Genomic DNA, 17,545 nt, shown 5'->3' on the forward strand with positions numbered 1-17,545 from the left:
CTATGTAATGCTCTTTACCAAATCATAGCAGTAACAACCCCAAGGCCTAAGATATCCTCACTAGATCTCTACCTACTTCAAGGTTAATCACCCTTTACCTATATAGAATTACTCCGCTCTTACTGTTTGGTGTAATGGAGAAGTTTCCTGTCCTCCAAAGTGAATCCCTGGCTCCACAAATCAGGATCTTGCTTATGTATATGACATCATTTGCATTTTGAAGCCTAAATATGAGAGGCTCCTCCCCCATTCAAGACCTTCTAATGCTCTTCACGGCACTTTACTTCCCATGACAGAACCTGGTCCAGTTGCTTCCTCATGCTGCTGACTATACAACATGCTGTTGGTCACCGTAACAAGAATAACCTGATGGAACGATAAGAATGGAAGTATATTCTTTGATTCAGAGTGGTTGTAAAAGGCCACAGAGATCAAGGTAGTAGATAGATGGGCACTCTGAGTATTTGCTAAGGTGAAAGATTCAGCAGAGAACAAGAGGCTGAAGATACATATGAGATATGAATTGAAGGGAGGAGATCCCAGAAGATATGAGTGGGAGGGGGAGGAGAGATGGGGTTCCGAGCATAGGTGGAGAGATTGTCTTAGAAAGGAGAGATACCTCACTCTGTATACAGAAAAGAGACAAGAATAGGTATAGATATTTTTATAGCTGAAGAGACTCAAACCTAAGATCTTCAGTTTCTCCATGAGGAAGATGTGTAGCAGATGTTATGGGACCATGCCCTCAATGTCCTACTACAAGCCTGTGACTCTTACCTGAAGTATTTCCCTTGATGTGCCATGTGTGGCGGGCCAGAAGTGCCAGAGAGTTAATAGCTCCTGGGGTGTCCCTTAATCAATGAAAAATGAAAGTTGGAGGATAACTACCCAAACTTCTTTACTTGGGTAGTATAATAATGTGGTATGTTCTTCACTGTCTCCCAGAGATGCCTACTAGAATCGAGTCTCAGCTTCCCCTAGTGATAACCTGCTTGATAATGCACACTTTATTGACTTCCTTTCTGTCATTTTCTCACTTCCTAACATTCCTAATATTTCATCCTGGGATCACCTCCCAAATAAACTACTTGAACTCAAATCCATGTTTCAGGACTGTTTCTGGCACATCCAACCTAAGACAAGTCATATTATCTGCCAAGAAAATTCTCAGAATAACTTCTCCATGTCATTTTATTCCTTTCTATACTGGTGAGTTTTTGGACACCAGAGGATCTATTCTTCCCTGGTGTCGAGGGCCATTTGTTTCATGGCCTTTGCCAATAATTTCATAAATAGCTTAAGTTGCTAGCATCCTGACACTATAACTCTGGTTTAGGATAAGAGCTGATTATGGAACACAGACTCAGATGACTAAGACTCTTCCTCTGGACATGTACGAGGATCACATCTATCCAAGTACGTGAGTTGATTTTTAAAAAATATATAGAATATCTAACCACAGAAACATATATAAACAGTAGATACTCAAAAAGTCACTATTATTAATAGTTATGTGCTAGTCACTTTCTATATATTCTGATTTTCACAATATCCCTGCAAGGATCTATCACATCCATCTTCTCAGGTGAGGATACTGGGACACGGATTTACTTACCCAAGGGGTTAAGCTAAGATCTGAAGCCAGGTGTGTTATGAAAGTTCTCACTTTTTTCCTTCAACTTTATTAATTTAACATCCACTTTACCCAAAATCTTGGGAACATTTCAATTTGAAATATTCTGGCTTAGTGTCCCCCCAAATATTTGTGGACCTTTTGTAGCATGGGCACTGACCTTTTAGTTTAGAAGATATGTATATATACCCACACATGTATATACACACAGTATATTGTGTATGTATAAACATATGTATATAAGTGTATATTTAAAAATACACCACGAGATGGTTTACAACAACTTCATCAAACTCCTCTTAATCAATCCTTTGCATGTTCATAGATTTCAAGTGACTGGGCAACACTGTGTGTGAAAAGATCACCAGCTTTGTTTCAGGCTCAGGCACAATTTGCTTAACCTCTTCCTTTAGGTCTGTTTCCTGTCTTTAAATCTGGAGATAATAAAACCTAGCTCATAAAATTGGTGTTTGTACTAAATAATAACGTATCTAATGTCCTTATTAATGTATCCACCATGCCTAACGGTGTCTTGCACATGACATGCACACCAATGATAACTGTAAAGGAAGGAAGAACTATGAGTACAGTGTGGTACAGGATTTGAAACACCTTCCACGCAGGAAATTTGACACTGGTTCATGATTCAAAACGACTCTGCCTGGTCAATTTTTTTCTACCTTGTTGCGATATTATTGATATATAATATATGTAAGTTTAGGGTAAACAATGTGATGATTTGATATATGTATATATTACAAAGTGATTACTACAATAAGGTTAGTTAACACCTCCATCCCCTCACATAATTACCATTTTTTTGTGTGGTGATAACATTTGAGATTTACTCTCTTAAGCCCTTTCAGGTATATAATATAGTACTATTAATTATAGTCATCAGGCTGTACATTAAATCCCCAGAACTTATTCATCTTATAGCTGGGAGTTTGTACCCTTTGACCAACATTTCCCCATTTTCCCCAACCCTCAGCCTCTGGCAACCACCATTCTACTCTCTATTTCTATGAGTTTGGCTTTTTTATTCCACATAAAAGTGAGAACATACAGTATTTGCCTTTCTCTGTCTGACATTTCACTTAGCATAAAGCCCTCACAGTCCATCAATGTTGTCACAAAAGGCAGGATTTCCTTCTTTTTCATGGCTGAATAATATTCCATTGTATATGTGTATATATATCGCATCTTCTTTATCCATTCATCCATCAGTGTACTCATATGTTGTTTCCATGTCTTGGCTATTGTGAATAATGCTGCAATGAACATGAGGGTGCAGGTATCTTTTCAAGATAGTGATTTCGTTTCCTTCAGATATATACCCAGAAGTGGGATTTCTAGATCATGTGGTAGTTCTGTTCTTTAAAAAAATATTTGAGGAAACTTCCTACTGTTTTCTATCATGGCTGAACTAATTTACCTTCCCGTTAACATTGCATAATGGTTCCTTTTTACCCACATCCTTACCAAAACTTGTTACCTTTTTTCCTTTTGATTATAGCCATCCTAACAGGAATGAAGTGATATCTCATGATTTTGATTTGCATTTCCCTGATGATTAGTGATCTTGAGCATCTTTTCATGTACCTGTTGCCCATCTGCATATCTCTTTTTGAAAAATGTCTATTCAAGTCCATTACCTATTTTTTAATGAGATTGTTTGTTTGTTTTTGCTATTGAGTTGTATGACTTCCTTATATATTTTGGGTATTACCCCTTATCAGATAGATGGTTTAAAAATATTTTGTCCTGTCCCATTGGTTGCCTTTTCATTTTGCTGATTGTTTCTTTTGCTATTGTACCTACTCAAAACATATAATATAATATAATAAAATATATATTCTTCCATATATATTATATTAATACACATAGATTAGGTGGTCATTCTATTTCTGCTGAATAACTGGAAGCAGGAATTGCTGTGGAAATTGAGCAGAGTGTCAAAGAGCCCAGCTAGGATAGAGCTCGCTGCCCACGCTGCATCCTACGACTGGACTTGAAAGGAGAAGAAAAGGGAAATGTGGGCAAAGGGAAGGGGAGGGTTCTCCCCTGCTCCACCGTCTCGTCGTGGAATCCAGCCCAACCACAAGGGGTCTCTGAGGGTCAGTTCCTAGCGACTGAGGCGCCTGGAGAACCTTTGCACCCATCCCTGCGGAAACCGGACTGTGCAGCCTTCCTGATCCCCCAGTCCAAAACGAGGACATGAGCAGTCCCAGCCAATTGGAGATGAGCAGAGAGACACTTGTAGTCCACGTGTGGACAGATGAGAAGGCGGGGCGGTCTGGCGCTCAGTTTTCTTCTGCAGCTTAGTTTTTCCTGTTGTTTCCTTGGCTTCCTAGAAACCGCCTGCTGAGTAGGCGCAGATATTAAATGTCTTTGAAGGCTTCCCTTTGGCTACAAATGGTCTTGCAAAGTGGGCTAACCCTACACTCTTTCCTTAATCTGCAAAGATGTGGGGTGAAGGGAACAGACAACAGTGTAAACAGTACAAATGGAGTCCTAATTCTGCCCGGAGATAGTCATAGGTAGACTATAAAAAAGACATTCCTGGTAGACAGCAGAGCAAAGGCACAGGTGCAGAGGTGCGATAGAACACGCACAAGAAGAGGGATCCTAGAGCGGTCAGTAGTTGGCAGAGAGTCCAAGACTTATTCCCCTTGCTAAGAAATTTGAGTTTTGACTTTATCCAAAGGATAAAAGGAAGCCACAGGGGAATTTTAAGATGGGGAGTGACATGTTTAGATCCAAAAGTATACCAGGAAACAGACACTTGGGATTTTCAACAGATTTATTAGCCACAAAATTTATTACCAGATGGTCACTCATGAACATGTGTGCTCAGACTGAACTGAAGATATGAAGCAAGCAAATATTTGTACCTGTTCAGTTCTGTTTAGAATCCCTTTTCCTCTTCCGCTAAAATATTCTACTCTAAGGAGGTTAGATCTTCAATGTGCCCATGGCTCTCTGCAGTGAGACTGAACCTTCTTATGGACATACTGTGATCAGTCATGAACATCTAGTTTCCCTTAAAATCTTTCAGGGTTCGACCCTCTAAATTTTAAGATCGTTGTTCTCAATCATGAGTGTGCATGAAAATAAATGATTTAGAACTTTGAAACACTGCTATAAGTATTTGTTGCTCAACCAGCATTGTGGAACATGCTGGTGTCTTATATCTTATATCTTATAATCTTAGAAATTAGAGCTTGGGACCATGCAAGACTATGCAGTGAAAAGGAAGGCCATTATAAAATAATGATAAGAAAAGATCAATATTCAATACTGTACTCAGAAGGGTTCTGGGAAGATGGCAACATAACTTTGATTTCCTCTTTTTAATTTTGTGTGTGAAAAAATTCAACTAAGAAAATACAGTTCAACAAGAATATACAATCCTGTCACACAAAAGAGAGCAAAAGTTCTTTCTAAATTTGGGATTTGTGTGAGTCTGTTGAAAGTAAGGTGGAAGGCAACTGACCTACCTTGGAGGAAAGCTCTCATGAAACCATACTGGGAGGCCCTCACTTCAGAGCCTCCAGTAACTGGCCCCTGTTGAAAGAACTCTGCCTCATGTCTCCATGAGTCTTACCTTGCTTGAGAGTGTGGGCTGGCCAGCTCACCTGTGCCATTCCTCTTAATCTTCTTAGGAAGAGGCCCATCTACTGTTCAGTGAGAAGGAGGCAGGACACTATGAGAACCTAATTAGCAAAGAACAGTGATTTGTCAAACCATAATTCATAACCAATGAGCAGACAAAGAGAAGCAAGTCATGTGGGAAAAATATCAGAGCTTGAAAAAAAGGGAACAAATCTGAGAAATCACACCAAATGGCCTGGTAAGAAACTGGGTAGAAATGAGAGAACTTAAAAAAAAAAAAAACTGAATTCATAGCATCAGTGAGAGCTGAGAAAATCCTGTTGTCTTAAAACCAAGAATAGGCTGCTACAGAAGAAAAGCAATGTGCAAATGAAAATGAATTACTGGAAATAGAAATAACAATAAAATAGAGTGTGCACATTTTACGGGAGACAGTTGGTTGGTTATGAACCAATAGAGGGAGGAAGTAGGAGTATTTTCTTGAATCCCTAAACCCCCAAGGTATAAAGAAACAAACAGAGTAGCCATTGTCTTTTTGCACAACAATCTTGGAGAACGTCAAAAATTGGTCATGCATAGTTCTTTGTTTTTCAGCAAATATATAGACTTGCATAAGAAAAGATAAGAGACACGGAAGGCAAATACAGACATTCCAGAAGGAAGGAAAGGATGGAGCAGATGGAGTAAAAATCAACATTCAAGGAAATAGCTAGGAGAAAATTTCCAAAAGCCAAAGACTCAAGTCTTAAGATGCAATATGCTCACTCATTCATAAAAGATCTATCCCTAGATAATTTCAGATGAAATTTCTGAGCTCCAAGAAAAAAGAAACCATCTAGCATGCATCTAGAGATCTATGCCTGCAAAGTAATGCTAAATCATACTGGCTAGCAAGTAAACTCCACAGGAGCATTTGTCTGTTTTGTTCACTGATACATTTTAATCACTTAGAAGAGTGCCTATTCATGGTAAGCACTCAAAAAACATTCGTGGATGAATTAGCTGACGTTAAGAAATCAATCTCTACCTGAGGTCATGAAAATATTCTTTTATATTACTTTGGAAGTTTAATTGTTTTGCCTTTTAGAGTTATATATACAATCCATAAAGAGTTAATACTTGTGAGAGGTATGAGATTAGGTTTCAAATTTCATTTTTTTTCCATATGGATATTCAGTTGTTCCAGTACCATTTATTAAAAATATCCCCCTCTCCTCATTGCTGCATAGTGCTACCTTTGTCATGTGACAACATATGTCATATATGAGTGGGTGTGCTTCTGGGCTTTTATTTCTATTCATGGGCCCAACTGCCTAGCCTGCACCAATATCATACTTTCATAATTACTAGAGCTTTATACTAAGTCTTGATATTTGATATAACAATTCATCTTTAGTCTTAGTCTTCAAGAGTGTTGTGGCTATTTTCAGCAATTTACATTTTCAGATAAATTTTTAGTTAAGCTTATCAAGCTCTACAAAATGACTTGTTAGGATATTATTGGGATTGCATTTAATCTGTAGAAAAATTTGGGGAGGTAATTAAGCTGTTTATATTATTGAGTTTTCCAATAAAAGAACATAATTTTTTCTTCCATTTATTTCGGTCTTCTTCAGTTTCTTTTAAGGATGCCTTCTGGTTTTCTATGTAGAAGGTCCTCTATATCCTTTGTTAGATTTAATCTTAGATATGTGATTTTTCTATGCTATTGTAAATTCTGTTTAAAACAAATCATGTCTATTTTATAAAGAAATGCCGTGGAATTTTGTACATTGACCTTTTACTCAACAAATCTGTATATACTTACTTATTAATTCTAATTATTTATCAATAGATTCTTTTATATTTTTCTACATATACAATCACTAATCCACAAATAATGATTATATATTTATTTTTTCTAACTCTTATACCATATGTTTCTTTTTCTCACCTTATTACAGGTTATTAATACAAGGAATCATTTCTATTTTCAGGTAAAACTATGCTCTCTTTTCATGCAGGGTATTTGTGGCTTTGTATATATGCATCCATTAGTACTTCCTGGCAAAAACAATGGCATTACTCATCTGCAAATGGAATTTGGATACCCTTGGAAACAAGAGAACATTTTCTTACAGGAAAGATTTCCTTGTAGAAGAAGCACCTAAAATGGAATCTAAAAATCGTTAGTATGTAGAGGAGGGAAACAAAGAGATTGACTATTCCAGAGAAAGCTAGAGTTTGAGCAAATGCTTAAAGTGGGTGTGAGGAAAGAGAACTTTCATTTGAGGAACTGAAAGAATGCCAGTGTAGGACCATACTGAGTTACAGTTGGGGTGTCATGAGACAGAGCTGGGGTATTATTATCAGCAAGTTCATATCATTCAGGGCCTCCTAAGCCAAGAATTTGAGTATATCCTTGGCCAGAGTTCTCCATTATTGGTTGGACCCTTTAACACTGTTTATGTTGAATTATTGTTTTCCTTCTTTCTTGTGAAAAATATTGAAACAAAAATATAAGGATATGATATTATTTAAAAGTCATACCATAATCCACCTTATTCAATTCAGTGAGATACTATTCTTGTATCTATTATTGTATCTTGTATCTATTACTGACACTATTACTGTCAGAAGTGAAAAAAATGATTGAAAAGTTCCTGGTAAAAATCTATGTTCAAAAATTGTACCAGCTTGGCGCTTGATGTTGCTACCAAAAGTTTAAGGGGACCTGCGCATTAAACATGCTTCAATTGAAATAGTAGAATTGTGAGTTATGAGTGAACATCCACAAGAGGACCAATAATTTCTGCATTAAGAGGGAATGAAAAAGGACTCTAAATCTTCCCTTTTAAATATGAACTTCAGTGTCCATCCCCCCTATAAAAATAGGAGGATAAGATCTGCTCAGAAGTAGGAAAAATAATTAACTTCATAATGTTAAATTCTTTAAGTGAAACAAAGGGAAAAGATTAAAGTCATTCCACCAAGATTAGGGGTCAGGAAAGATTTTCCTAAGGAAAGATGTTTAAACAGACAGCTGATGGTAAGAATTAATAGGTACAGGGAATAGGATGAGTATTCTTATCATGGAGAAAAACATATGTGAAACCTGAAGGGTGAGAGAAAGTATGGCACGTTGAAGCAGTGAGATAATTTAGGAGCCTCGGGGCATGCAAAAAAGGGAGGTAGGATGGTTGTAAATGGGGATGGAGAGGTGCACTGAGATGCCTCATGGAGGCTTATGAGCTGGGTTAGGGAGTGTGAACTTCAACCTTTCATTCTAAAGTCGATGGGAAAATGCTACGGACTGATTTGTGTTTGGAAGATCACACTGGCCACAGTGTGGAGTTGGTAGGAAAGATCTTCATGAGGCTGACCAGTGAACAAGTTATTCTGATGATCTAGTCAAGAGATTATCTTGGTTTGGACTGGAGTAAAGGCAAAGGAGATGGAGAAAAATAATCTGGTTCACGAGATATCCAGGAGTAAAATAAAGGCGACTTGTAACTGATTGGATGTGGTTGGAGAGGGAGGTGAGAGAAAGAGGGAGAAGGTTTCTGGCTTGGGTGACAGAGTCATTTGTGTGACAAGGAACAGAAACATAGATTGGGGGCATGGAATGGGGATCAACAAGAATGAGTTTAGTTGGATGCATTGAGTTTGAGCCTGAGGGACACCTAAATGGTGATGTCCTACAGACATTATCATGTATGGAGTTCAGGATTGATCTGGCCTGTTTGGGTGATGGAAGCTATGGGAGCAGGTAAGATTGCTCATAGTTGCTGTATAGAGGGGGAAGGATAGAGGGTCTACCTGGGTCATAGCCTTGAAGAACTCCACCAGAAATGTGAGAAGTAAAGGACAGGGAGCCTCTCTACCATTTCCATTGTGTTGACATTTACTTGTGTTCAATCTCTTCTAGCTCCAAAATACAAATTTTTAAAAACTCTCCTTAGAGCTATCAATTATTCATGTATTGCCCATTTAACTCCTTCTCTTCACATACAAACTTCTTAAACGAGTTTTCTGCATCCACTTTCTCCATTTCTTCCCAACCCACTCACTCCTCACTCTGCTGCATTCAAGATTCTGTTCCCACCAAACCATCTCAACAGGTTACCCAAGTTAACCATCGACCTTTTATTTTCAGTCCTTCTAACTGCTTGATCTCTCAGCAGCCTTTGGCATTACTGTCCACTCTTCCTTCCCAACATATTTTTTTCCTCTGGCTGTTGTAACATAATCTCAACTGGATTTCCTCCTACTTCGTTGCTTCGTCCAGTTGTTTTGAGTAATAATAATGAACACAAACATTATCTGGAGAATTACTAGTGTCTCATTTTATTTTTCACATTAAACTGAGGCTAAGGATCATTATACCATTAGTAAGTGGTTGAGCTCAGATTTGAACACGTCTTTCCTGACAGAACCCTACATTTAAACAACCACACTACACGGTTTCATTTCTGGGAGCACATGAGAGCTCTGATTAGCTCCTCGAGGAAGAAAGCGTTGGCTTGTGAGGGAGAAAATACTAAGGGGCAGCGTAGTGCAGCGGAAGGAGCTCAGATACTAGGTCAGCTAGGTCCTTGGCTCTTGAGGCATCATCCTCGGAGCCATTGCCCAAGCTGCCACAAGGCTGCAACTCCCCGACATGACCACAAGGGGGAAGCATCAAAAAGCGAGAGGTGGTTCCGAGCACAGCTCTGGGTCCCCTTGGATACTGCGTTCCGAGCGTAGGAGCGAGTAGTCGTGTCTGTGTGCTTACTAGTGAGTGTCCACGCTTCCATTCCCGTAGCTCCTCTCTGTCAGCGCCGGTCATCGGTCTTCTCTTCGCCACCCCACGGCACCCCCATCCTGCCCCCTCTTCCCTCTAGTCTCCAGAGCTAGTCTTAGAATAGTAACAGAGCGCTGCCCCTCTGGGCAGGAGTCAGTGTTCAGTATTCCTTGGGCGCCTGAGCGGAGCTGAGCTCCCAGGGAGTCCGGAGTGGTTCACTCTTCATCATCCCTCAGACTCCCTAGGGCCCCCAGAGAAGCTATGTATGGGCTGTGGCCTGGGGCGGAGGCATTCTTGGTGAGTGTGCCAGGCTCAATTCAGGGAGAGGAGGGACAGGGAGGAGAGCCTTGCCCAGGCCCTGGGAAGTCCGCGCAGACCTGGGCAGGGAGGGCACTTTGCCGGAGGAAGCCCAGGCCGCTCAATTGCTTGGAAATGTCGTTGGCCAGCGCGGGCGCTTCGCGATGGCAGCGCCTGGATCCCAGACCTTGTTCAGTGACCTACCCAGAGAGGAATTTCTTCAAACCACTATGAGGCCGGTTCCAAACTATGTCTATCCCTTGTGCCAGGAAGGACTCCCCAGTTCCAGCCTCCCACCCTTCACTGAAAAAACAAGGCAAGGGGAATTAATTTACCCAGGGGAAAAAAACTTGTGTGTGGTGGTGGTGGTGGTGGTGATTGGTCAGGGAGAGGGAGACTGAGAAGCTGGGCTGGAAAGTCAAGTTGGAGCCACACTGTGAGGCGCTTTGAACGCAGACTATGGAGTTCTAGCTTTATCTTGAACACTATGGGAGTCACCTGTCGCTTGCTAAACAGGAGCCTGACATGTCCAGTTTTGCTGTTTAGATGGCAGCAGTGTGGAAGGTGGATTGAAATATCTGGGTTTGGCGGCGAGGAGGTGAGTTAGGAAGCTCTTTTCATAATCAGAGCAGGGTGGATGGTATAATGAGGTTGGGAGGAAGGGAGAGTGTTTTAAATGAGAGGAAAGGCTATGATATATTCATTGGGAAAATAGTCACACGTGGAGGTGAAAGAGCAGAGAAATCAAGGTGGGACTAACTGCCCTGACTTGGATGACGTGGCTGACTGGGTGGTACCATTCAGACGGGTCCTGTTTTGGACAAGATGAGTGTGAGGCCCATAGGCTGTCCAAGTAGAAATACGAAGAGGCGGCAGGTTATATGGGTCTGGATCTCAGGACAGAGGCTTGAACAGGGTGGTCTGTGTGGAGCAAGGAAGTTGAGCCTGGGGTGTTATGGGGCCACCAGGGAGAAGAGTGGAGGAAGAAGGAGGTGCTGTGGACACTGGGTAGCACCGGCAGCAGCACGACTGATTTTCTTTCCATGTCTCAGCTGCATCTGATTTCTATGTCACACCCCAGCCAAGCACAATCTGGGACTGGCTCTCATGTGGGCCTTGAGAGATCCTGATGAAAGAGTCTTTTCTTTGGGGGAGGCTGGAAATGATAGTCTTTCTTCACCTCCATCCCTTCACCTCCTGGAACACCAGAATAGCTTTGCCCAAATTTCTCTTTGATTAAAAAAAAACAACTTGGGGAGAAGGGACTTACTGTTCTTTGACTAGATTTCTGGACCCCTCCCCTGGAAATTCTGATTCTCTGAGCTGGAGTGGGACTTTGTGTTTTCAATAACTGCTTCAGATGATTCTATCAGGGAAGTTTGAGAAATGCTACTCAGGCCTAAACATAAACCTGTCCCTTGAAATCCGGTCTCAGACTGAAGCCCTGCTTCCTGCCCTGAATCAGGTTAGAGTGGATCTTAACAGCAACCACAGACTGTGCCTCAGACTCTGGACCCAAACCAACCCTAACCCCGACGTGCAGCAAAACAGCTGGGATCAGTGTGGAAGGTTCTGTGCAAGCCTGTCAGTTCTGTTGTGAAAGTGGCCAAGAGCAGTCTCTGGTCAGCACCATCAGCTCTGGAAATGAAGGGCTGTTCCACATGTTTTCTGAGTGGGCTTCACACACTGAGATTAATGGGACCTCCAGGGAAGTTTGTATATGGAGAGTTAGAGCAAAAAGAGGCTGGAGTTCAGAATTACTAGAAGTACTTAGTCTTTCTCTTTGCTGCTGTCACTATTCCAGCATCCTTTCCATATAAGTCCTTTCTTTCTCTGAGCCATGACTGAATGATGTTTCTCCTCTTCCTTTTCATAGTCTCTGGACTTGGGATGCAGAAGCCTCAGCTCTTGGTTCCTGTCATGGCCATTCCAAATGGAACTCTGATCCACCCAGCATACTTCCTGCTGGTGGGCATCCCTGGCCTGGGGCCTAATATACACTTTTGGCTGGCTTTCCCCCTGTGTTTTATGTATGCCTTGGCCACCCTGGGCAACCTGGCCATTGTCCTCATCATCCGTGTGGAAAGGCGGCTGCATGAGCCCATGTACCTCTTCCTGGCCATGCTTTCCACCATTGACCTAGTCCTCTCCTCAGTCACCATGCCCAAGATGGCCAGCCTCTTCCTGACTGGCATCCAGGAGATTGAGTTCAACATTTGCCTGTCCCAGATGTTCCTTATCCATGCTCTGTCAGCCATGGAGTCAGCTGTCTTGCTGGCCATGGCTTTTGACCGCTTTGTGGCCATCTGCCACCCACTGCGGCATGCTTCTGTGCTCACAGGGCCTACTGTTGCCAAGATCGGACTAGCTGCCTTGACCAGGGGATTTGTATTCTTTTTCCCACTGCCCTTCATCCTGAAGCGATTGTCATACTGCCAAACACATACTGTCACACACTCCTTCTGTCTGCACCAAGACATTATGAAGCTATCGTGTACTGACACCACAGTCAATGTAGTATATGGACTTTTCGTAATCCTTTCAGTCATGGGTGTCGACTCTCTCTTCATTGGCTTCTCCTACGTCCTCATCCTGAGGGCCGTGTTGGAGCTGTCCTCTCGGGGGGCATCACTCAAGGCTTTCAATACTTGCATCTCCCATCTCTGTGCTGTGCTGGTCTTCTATGTGCCCCTCATCGGGCTCTCAGTGGTGCACAGGCTGGGTGGTCCTACCTCCTTGCTCCATGTGATTATGGCTAATATCTATCTATTGCTACCACCTGTGGTTAACCCTCTTGTCTACGGAGCCAAGACCAAGGAGATCCGTTCATGGGTCCTCAATATGTTCTTACAAGATGGCAGATGAGGAGGATAACCTCCCCAGTGTCCTCAATCTCTATCAAAGATGGCAGGATTAGAGTCCTATTGAATGTCTTGGTGATTAGAACATCCAACTCACTGGGTTGTCTGCTCCCAGTTATCTAAATAGACCTTGGATTTCTGTCTTCAGGAACGTGTCAGTATGGAAGAATTTATTACCCAGTTTGGATAGGCCATCCTGGAGAATGATCACCCTAGTCTTTCTGCTATGGTGGCCTTGCCTTGTTCCTCTCTCCCAACTGAAAAATACATGTAGTTTTGGCATGAGAAGGCTCTAAATGCCACACTTCACGATTCATTCCAGTCTTGATGTATGATTTTAATTATTTTGCTCCCATGTATCCATGTAGGTGAATCTGTGTTGGCTATAAAGCTTCTTTCTTGGGCCCCAAAAGTGGTTACAGAGTCATTTCTAGGGTTTAATGAAGGTATTTGGATGATAGAAATTGGAGGAAGGGGAGGGGGGTGGTAGCCGGAGAGGAGACAGCTCAGATAAAGTGTTTATATTTCTGTCTGCATGAGAGTGTATTTGTGTGGAATCTGCTAATGTGTTTATATAGTTCTACTGGAGACTGTTTTTCCATAAGGTACTATTTATTCTGGTTGTGGCTGTGTGTATATAGGTATGTTTATCTGGCTATATGTAATTTTTAGTGTACGTGTAGGTGCATAGAATATATGCCAGTTGTGTTTTGATGAGTGTGGTAGCTGTGTCCTGGCATGTATGTATTTCATGAATAATGTCTCTGATTGTGTATTTATTGTGTTTATGTGATCTCTGTTACTTGGTATGTGATATGCATCTACTTGAGAATGATGGACAATATCTTTCTGTGTATCTGGTAACAATGTTGCTTCTATTTTTTCTTCATGTTTGTAATATGTAAATGTAGAATGTAATATAATAATATGTAGAATGCAATGTGTATAATGTAAAATATTTCATATTTGTAACAATGTAGAATATGTAATATGCATGAGTGTGTGGAATGTGTAGTGTTGGGATGTCTGTACCTTTTGCCGTGTGTGGTGTTTATGTTTGGGCATATGTCTGTTATGCATAGTATTTGTGATGTGAAATCATTTGGTGTGTTATATATGTCTTTAGTCATGTGTAGGTGGACTGTAATGTCTGAAGGGTGCGTGTGTACGTGTGTGTATGTGTATGCAGGCATTGTTTGTGATGCAGGCATTTTAGGGCATGTGTCTGGGGCATATATTTTAGGACACATTTCCTTTGTGTAGCAGGTGTGATTATGTGGCATAAGAGTGAGTAGTTTCTGAGCACTGATTGATGAATGGTGTCTGTGTGTATCAGGGGTGGAGGCAGGAGATTGAAGAGGTCCTGATTGTAAGCAGCAGATGTAGTTTCCAAATTTGAGAGGCATGACTCCAAGAGGCTGAGTTTCTTGGCCTGGGCTCAGCCTGGGATTATGGTTCAGTCTCTGGGAGTGATAGATAAGCACAGGGCTTCTTTTCTTCTTCTCAAAGGCCAGACCATACCTTCTTCATCCTGACCACAAGGTTTCAGGTGCTTCTGTCAGTTCTTCCCATCTTTCTTTCCACCCTCCCTGAGGTATTGACTGCCCTAATACCTGGCCTTCTGCCTCAATAGCAGGTCACAGTATCTTCCCATCTCCCTTCCCTTTCTTGCTGGTCTACCAAACATGTTTAAACATTGTCCTTGATTGTAGGGAGTTTCTTTTAAACCCTTTGGGGAATCAGTGAATGAGGATGGGGAATGCAGGGGGAGACCAATATGAGACACTGTACAGGCTCAGGCATCCTTTAGGAGCCTCTCACTCTAGGTACACTCACTCAGGTTCCAGCTCTTGGAATGTGTGGGGTCAAAAATGTTCACATTGAAGAATGATAGGTAGAAAACAGTGTCGATTCATTTGAGGCAGAAGAAAGAATACTACTGTAGGACTGATAAGGTTGAAACCCTGGAAATATAAACTGGTATACCATATAACCTCTCTGGATCTCATTTCCTCTTCTGTATAATAGAAAGTACAATAGCAGTGATCTTGTAAAGCTTAAGTGCTGTGAATGTCCTTTGTAAACTACAAAGTGTTGCAGACATGCAAGAAATGATCCTATTCATGGGTGTCTTCATGTACAACTTTAGGAAACACCATTCGCATCATGGTCTATCTGAATGGTGCTCCCAGAATTGTGCAGCATATCACCAATTTGGCCATGTATGGTTGTCTTGACTTATTGTTAGTAATTAAAACAACTGTTTCTCTCTTAATAAATTGTTTTTACAAAGCTTCAGAGAAGTTGCAGTTCATTTCCCTGTGCTGGTATCTGATTTACAAATGAAAAGCATTCTTTCCAGGAAGTTTCTTTAGACATGGTTGATATCTATATGAGGAAAAGAGACGTTGTGTGGTTGGAATTAGATGCAATATAGGTTAAGATCACTAGCTTTGATATTTGATCACGTTACTTAGCCTAGTGAACCTCAGTAAATTTGGAAAGTGTAAGCACTGCAAAACAGATATTATGTAGCTCCTGTTGGGTGGTTGTGGGGATTAAATAGCATAATAAATTTGAAAACACATGGAAAATAGAAAGTGACCAATAAATGCTGGTGGCAATAGTTTTAAGTAATGAAACTGATAAAATGAGATGATATGTTTCTTCCATTATAGGGGATAATATACAAAGTACAGCAGTCTTCACCTTTCGTAACCACCTTCTGTGCCAAGGCCAGAAGCTAGTCCATTGTCCAGATTGCAGTGTCACTGTTTTTAGACTAACTTGTGGCCTTCTTTCTCAGGAGATCTGGGGATATCTCTGAGTCCTCCAGAATCTCTTTACTTGGATAACTGGTAGTGACTGGGGTAATTGTTTGTTGGAAAACTTGGCTAATTGCCAGACTAGATTAAGGGCTTTCTCTGAGCTCCCACAGTCTCTGTGCTTCCCTCTATCATAAAACCTAAAGCTCTACATTGCTACTGGATGTTTATCCCTATGTCATAGAACTTAAATAGTTTTTTGATAACTCTCTGTTTATCCTCCACTGCAGAACTTAAATATCCGTATGATAGTTGTCTGTCTCCCTTGAGGACAAGGACTAGGTTTTGTTTATCTCCAGGGCCTGGCATATAAAGTGCTCAATGGCTGTTTGGCTGGGGCCTCTCAGAAGGAGGGAGAGGCTGCGTGGGTTCTGGTTTACTTTAGATAAACAAATTCACTCTTATTCCCTGCTCACCTCACACTTGCCATCCATTCTCATCTGTTGTTCCTTTCTCTATAAACTATAGTCCTTAGTTTGACCTGTGTTATTTTATGAAGTCCACAGAGTACTTTCCCCATCTATTAATGATCAATTATGAACTAAAGACAACGTTAGAGTGTAGGTAATGTTTGGTTACTTATTCCTTACTATTGAGGCAAGATCGTTCTGTATTCTCTGCTCAATGCCCCGTGAGTCTTAAGGTTTGCCAGTCTGGCTGGTGGGAACAGTCGCTATCCTTGGCCGCATGTGAGCACTGACCAATGTTGCCTTGAATCTTTAGGTACTTGCTCACATGCATGTACTGGTTACTACCCAGCTGAATTCCTGAGGAGGACCCTATACTCCTCTGGAGCCCTCTCTGTGTAGATCTCTCATATCCAGTGCTCTGCCTTCAAACTCTAGCTAGCTTGGTCTTTCTGCACTCTCAGCTCCATATCTTCAACCTAAGATGTCCACTGGACTCTGCCTGCATTCTCCTTTCCTGTACTGCAGCATGAAAACTCTCTCAAGGCAGTAAGCTGGGGGAACCACAGGGGTCACCTCATTTGTTTCCCATGTCTCAGGGCTCACTGTCCTTCATTGTCTGATATCCAGTGTCTTGAAAACCATTGCTTTAGTTATATTGTCCATTTTAGGTTCCATCAGGTGGATATTACTTCCTGTTACACAATCTTGGGCAGAAGTAGAAGTCTCTGGGGCATATTTTAAAAAGTCTTCACATAGTCTAAGTCTATGAGAGGTTGAGGGAGGCAGCAGAGATGCTCAAGGAGGATGGCAGCTAGTGTCAGGCTGCATGCTTGCAGGCACCTGGAGCTCTTTGATTGTTAATTTTGATGTGGTCTGAGCTGGAATGGCCTGATTTGACATTGTCTATTTCTTATAGCTTAAATCAGCATGCCCTGTGTTGTGAATTTAAAACTTACATTGTGAAACTGACCAAAATAAAAAATAAAGAGAAACCAACTAAATGCACTTGGATTTATTTATAGGTATATATATTTTTTTACTTATTTAAATATGTAAGATATTTATTTTCACATTAAAATTGTTCTCTAACTCTCTAAAATGTTCTCTCACTATTTTTATCATTAAAGGAGAAACCAGATGGC

General features: G+C 41.3%; 1 protein-coding gene across 1 annotated transcript; it reads left to right on the plus strand.

Moving 5' to 3' along the window:
- Positions 1-7,277: 7,277 nt before the first annotated feature.
- On the plus strand, positions 7,278-15,466 carry LOC103553157 (olfactory receptor 51D1). The gene has a single exon (XM_070624194.1). It carries the CDS (start codon positions 12,156-12,158, stop codon positions 13,170-13,172), a length of 1,017 nt encoding a protein of 338 aa, XP_070480295.1. The 5' UTR covers positions 7,278-12,155; the 3' UTR covers positions 13,173-15,466.
- Positions 15,467-17,545: the final 2,079 nt, after the last annotated feature.

This window comes from Equus przewalskii, chromosome 6 (genome assembly GCF_037783145.1).
Source record: "Equus przewalskii isolate Varuska chromosome 6, EquPr2, whole genome shotgun sequence".
In the NCBI taxonomy this organism is placed as follows: Eukaryota; Metazoa; Chordata; class Mammalia; order Perissodactyla; family Equidae; genus Equus; species Equus przewalskii.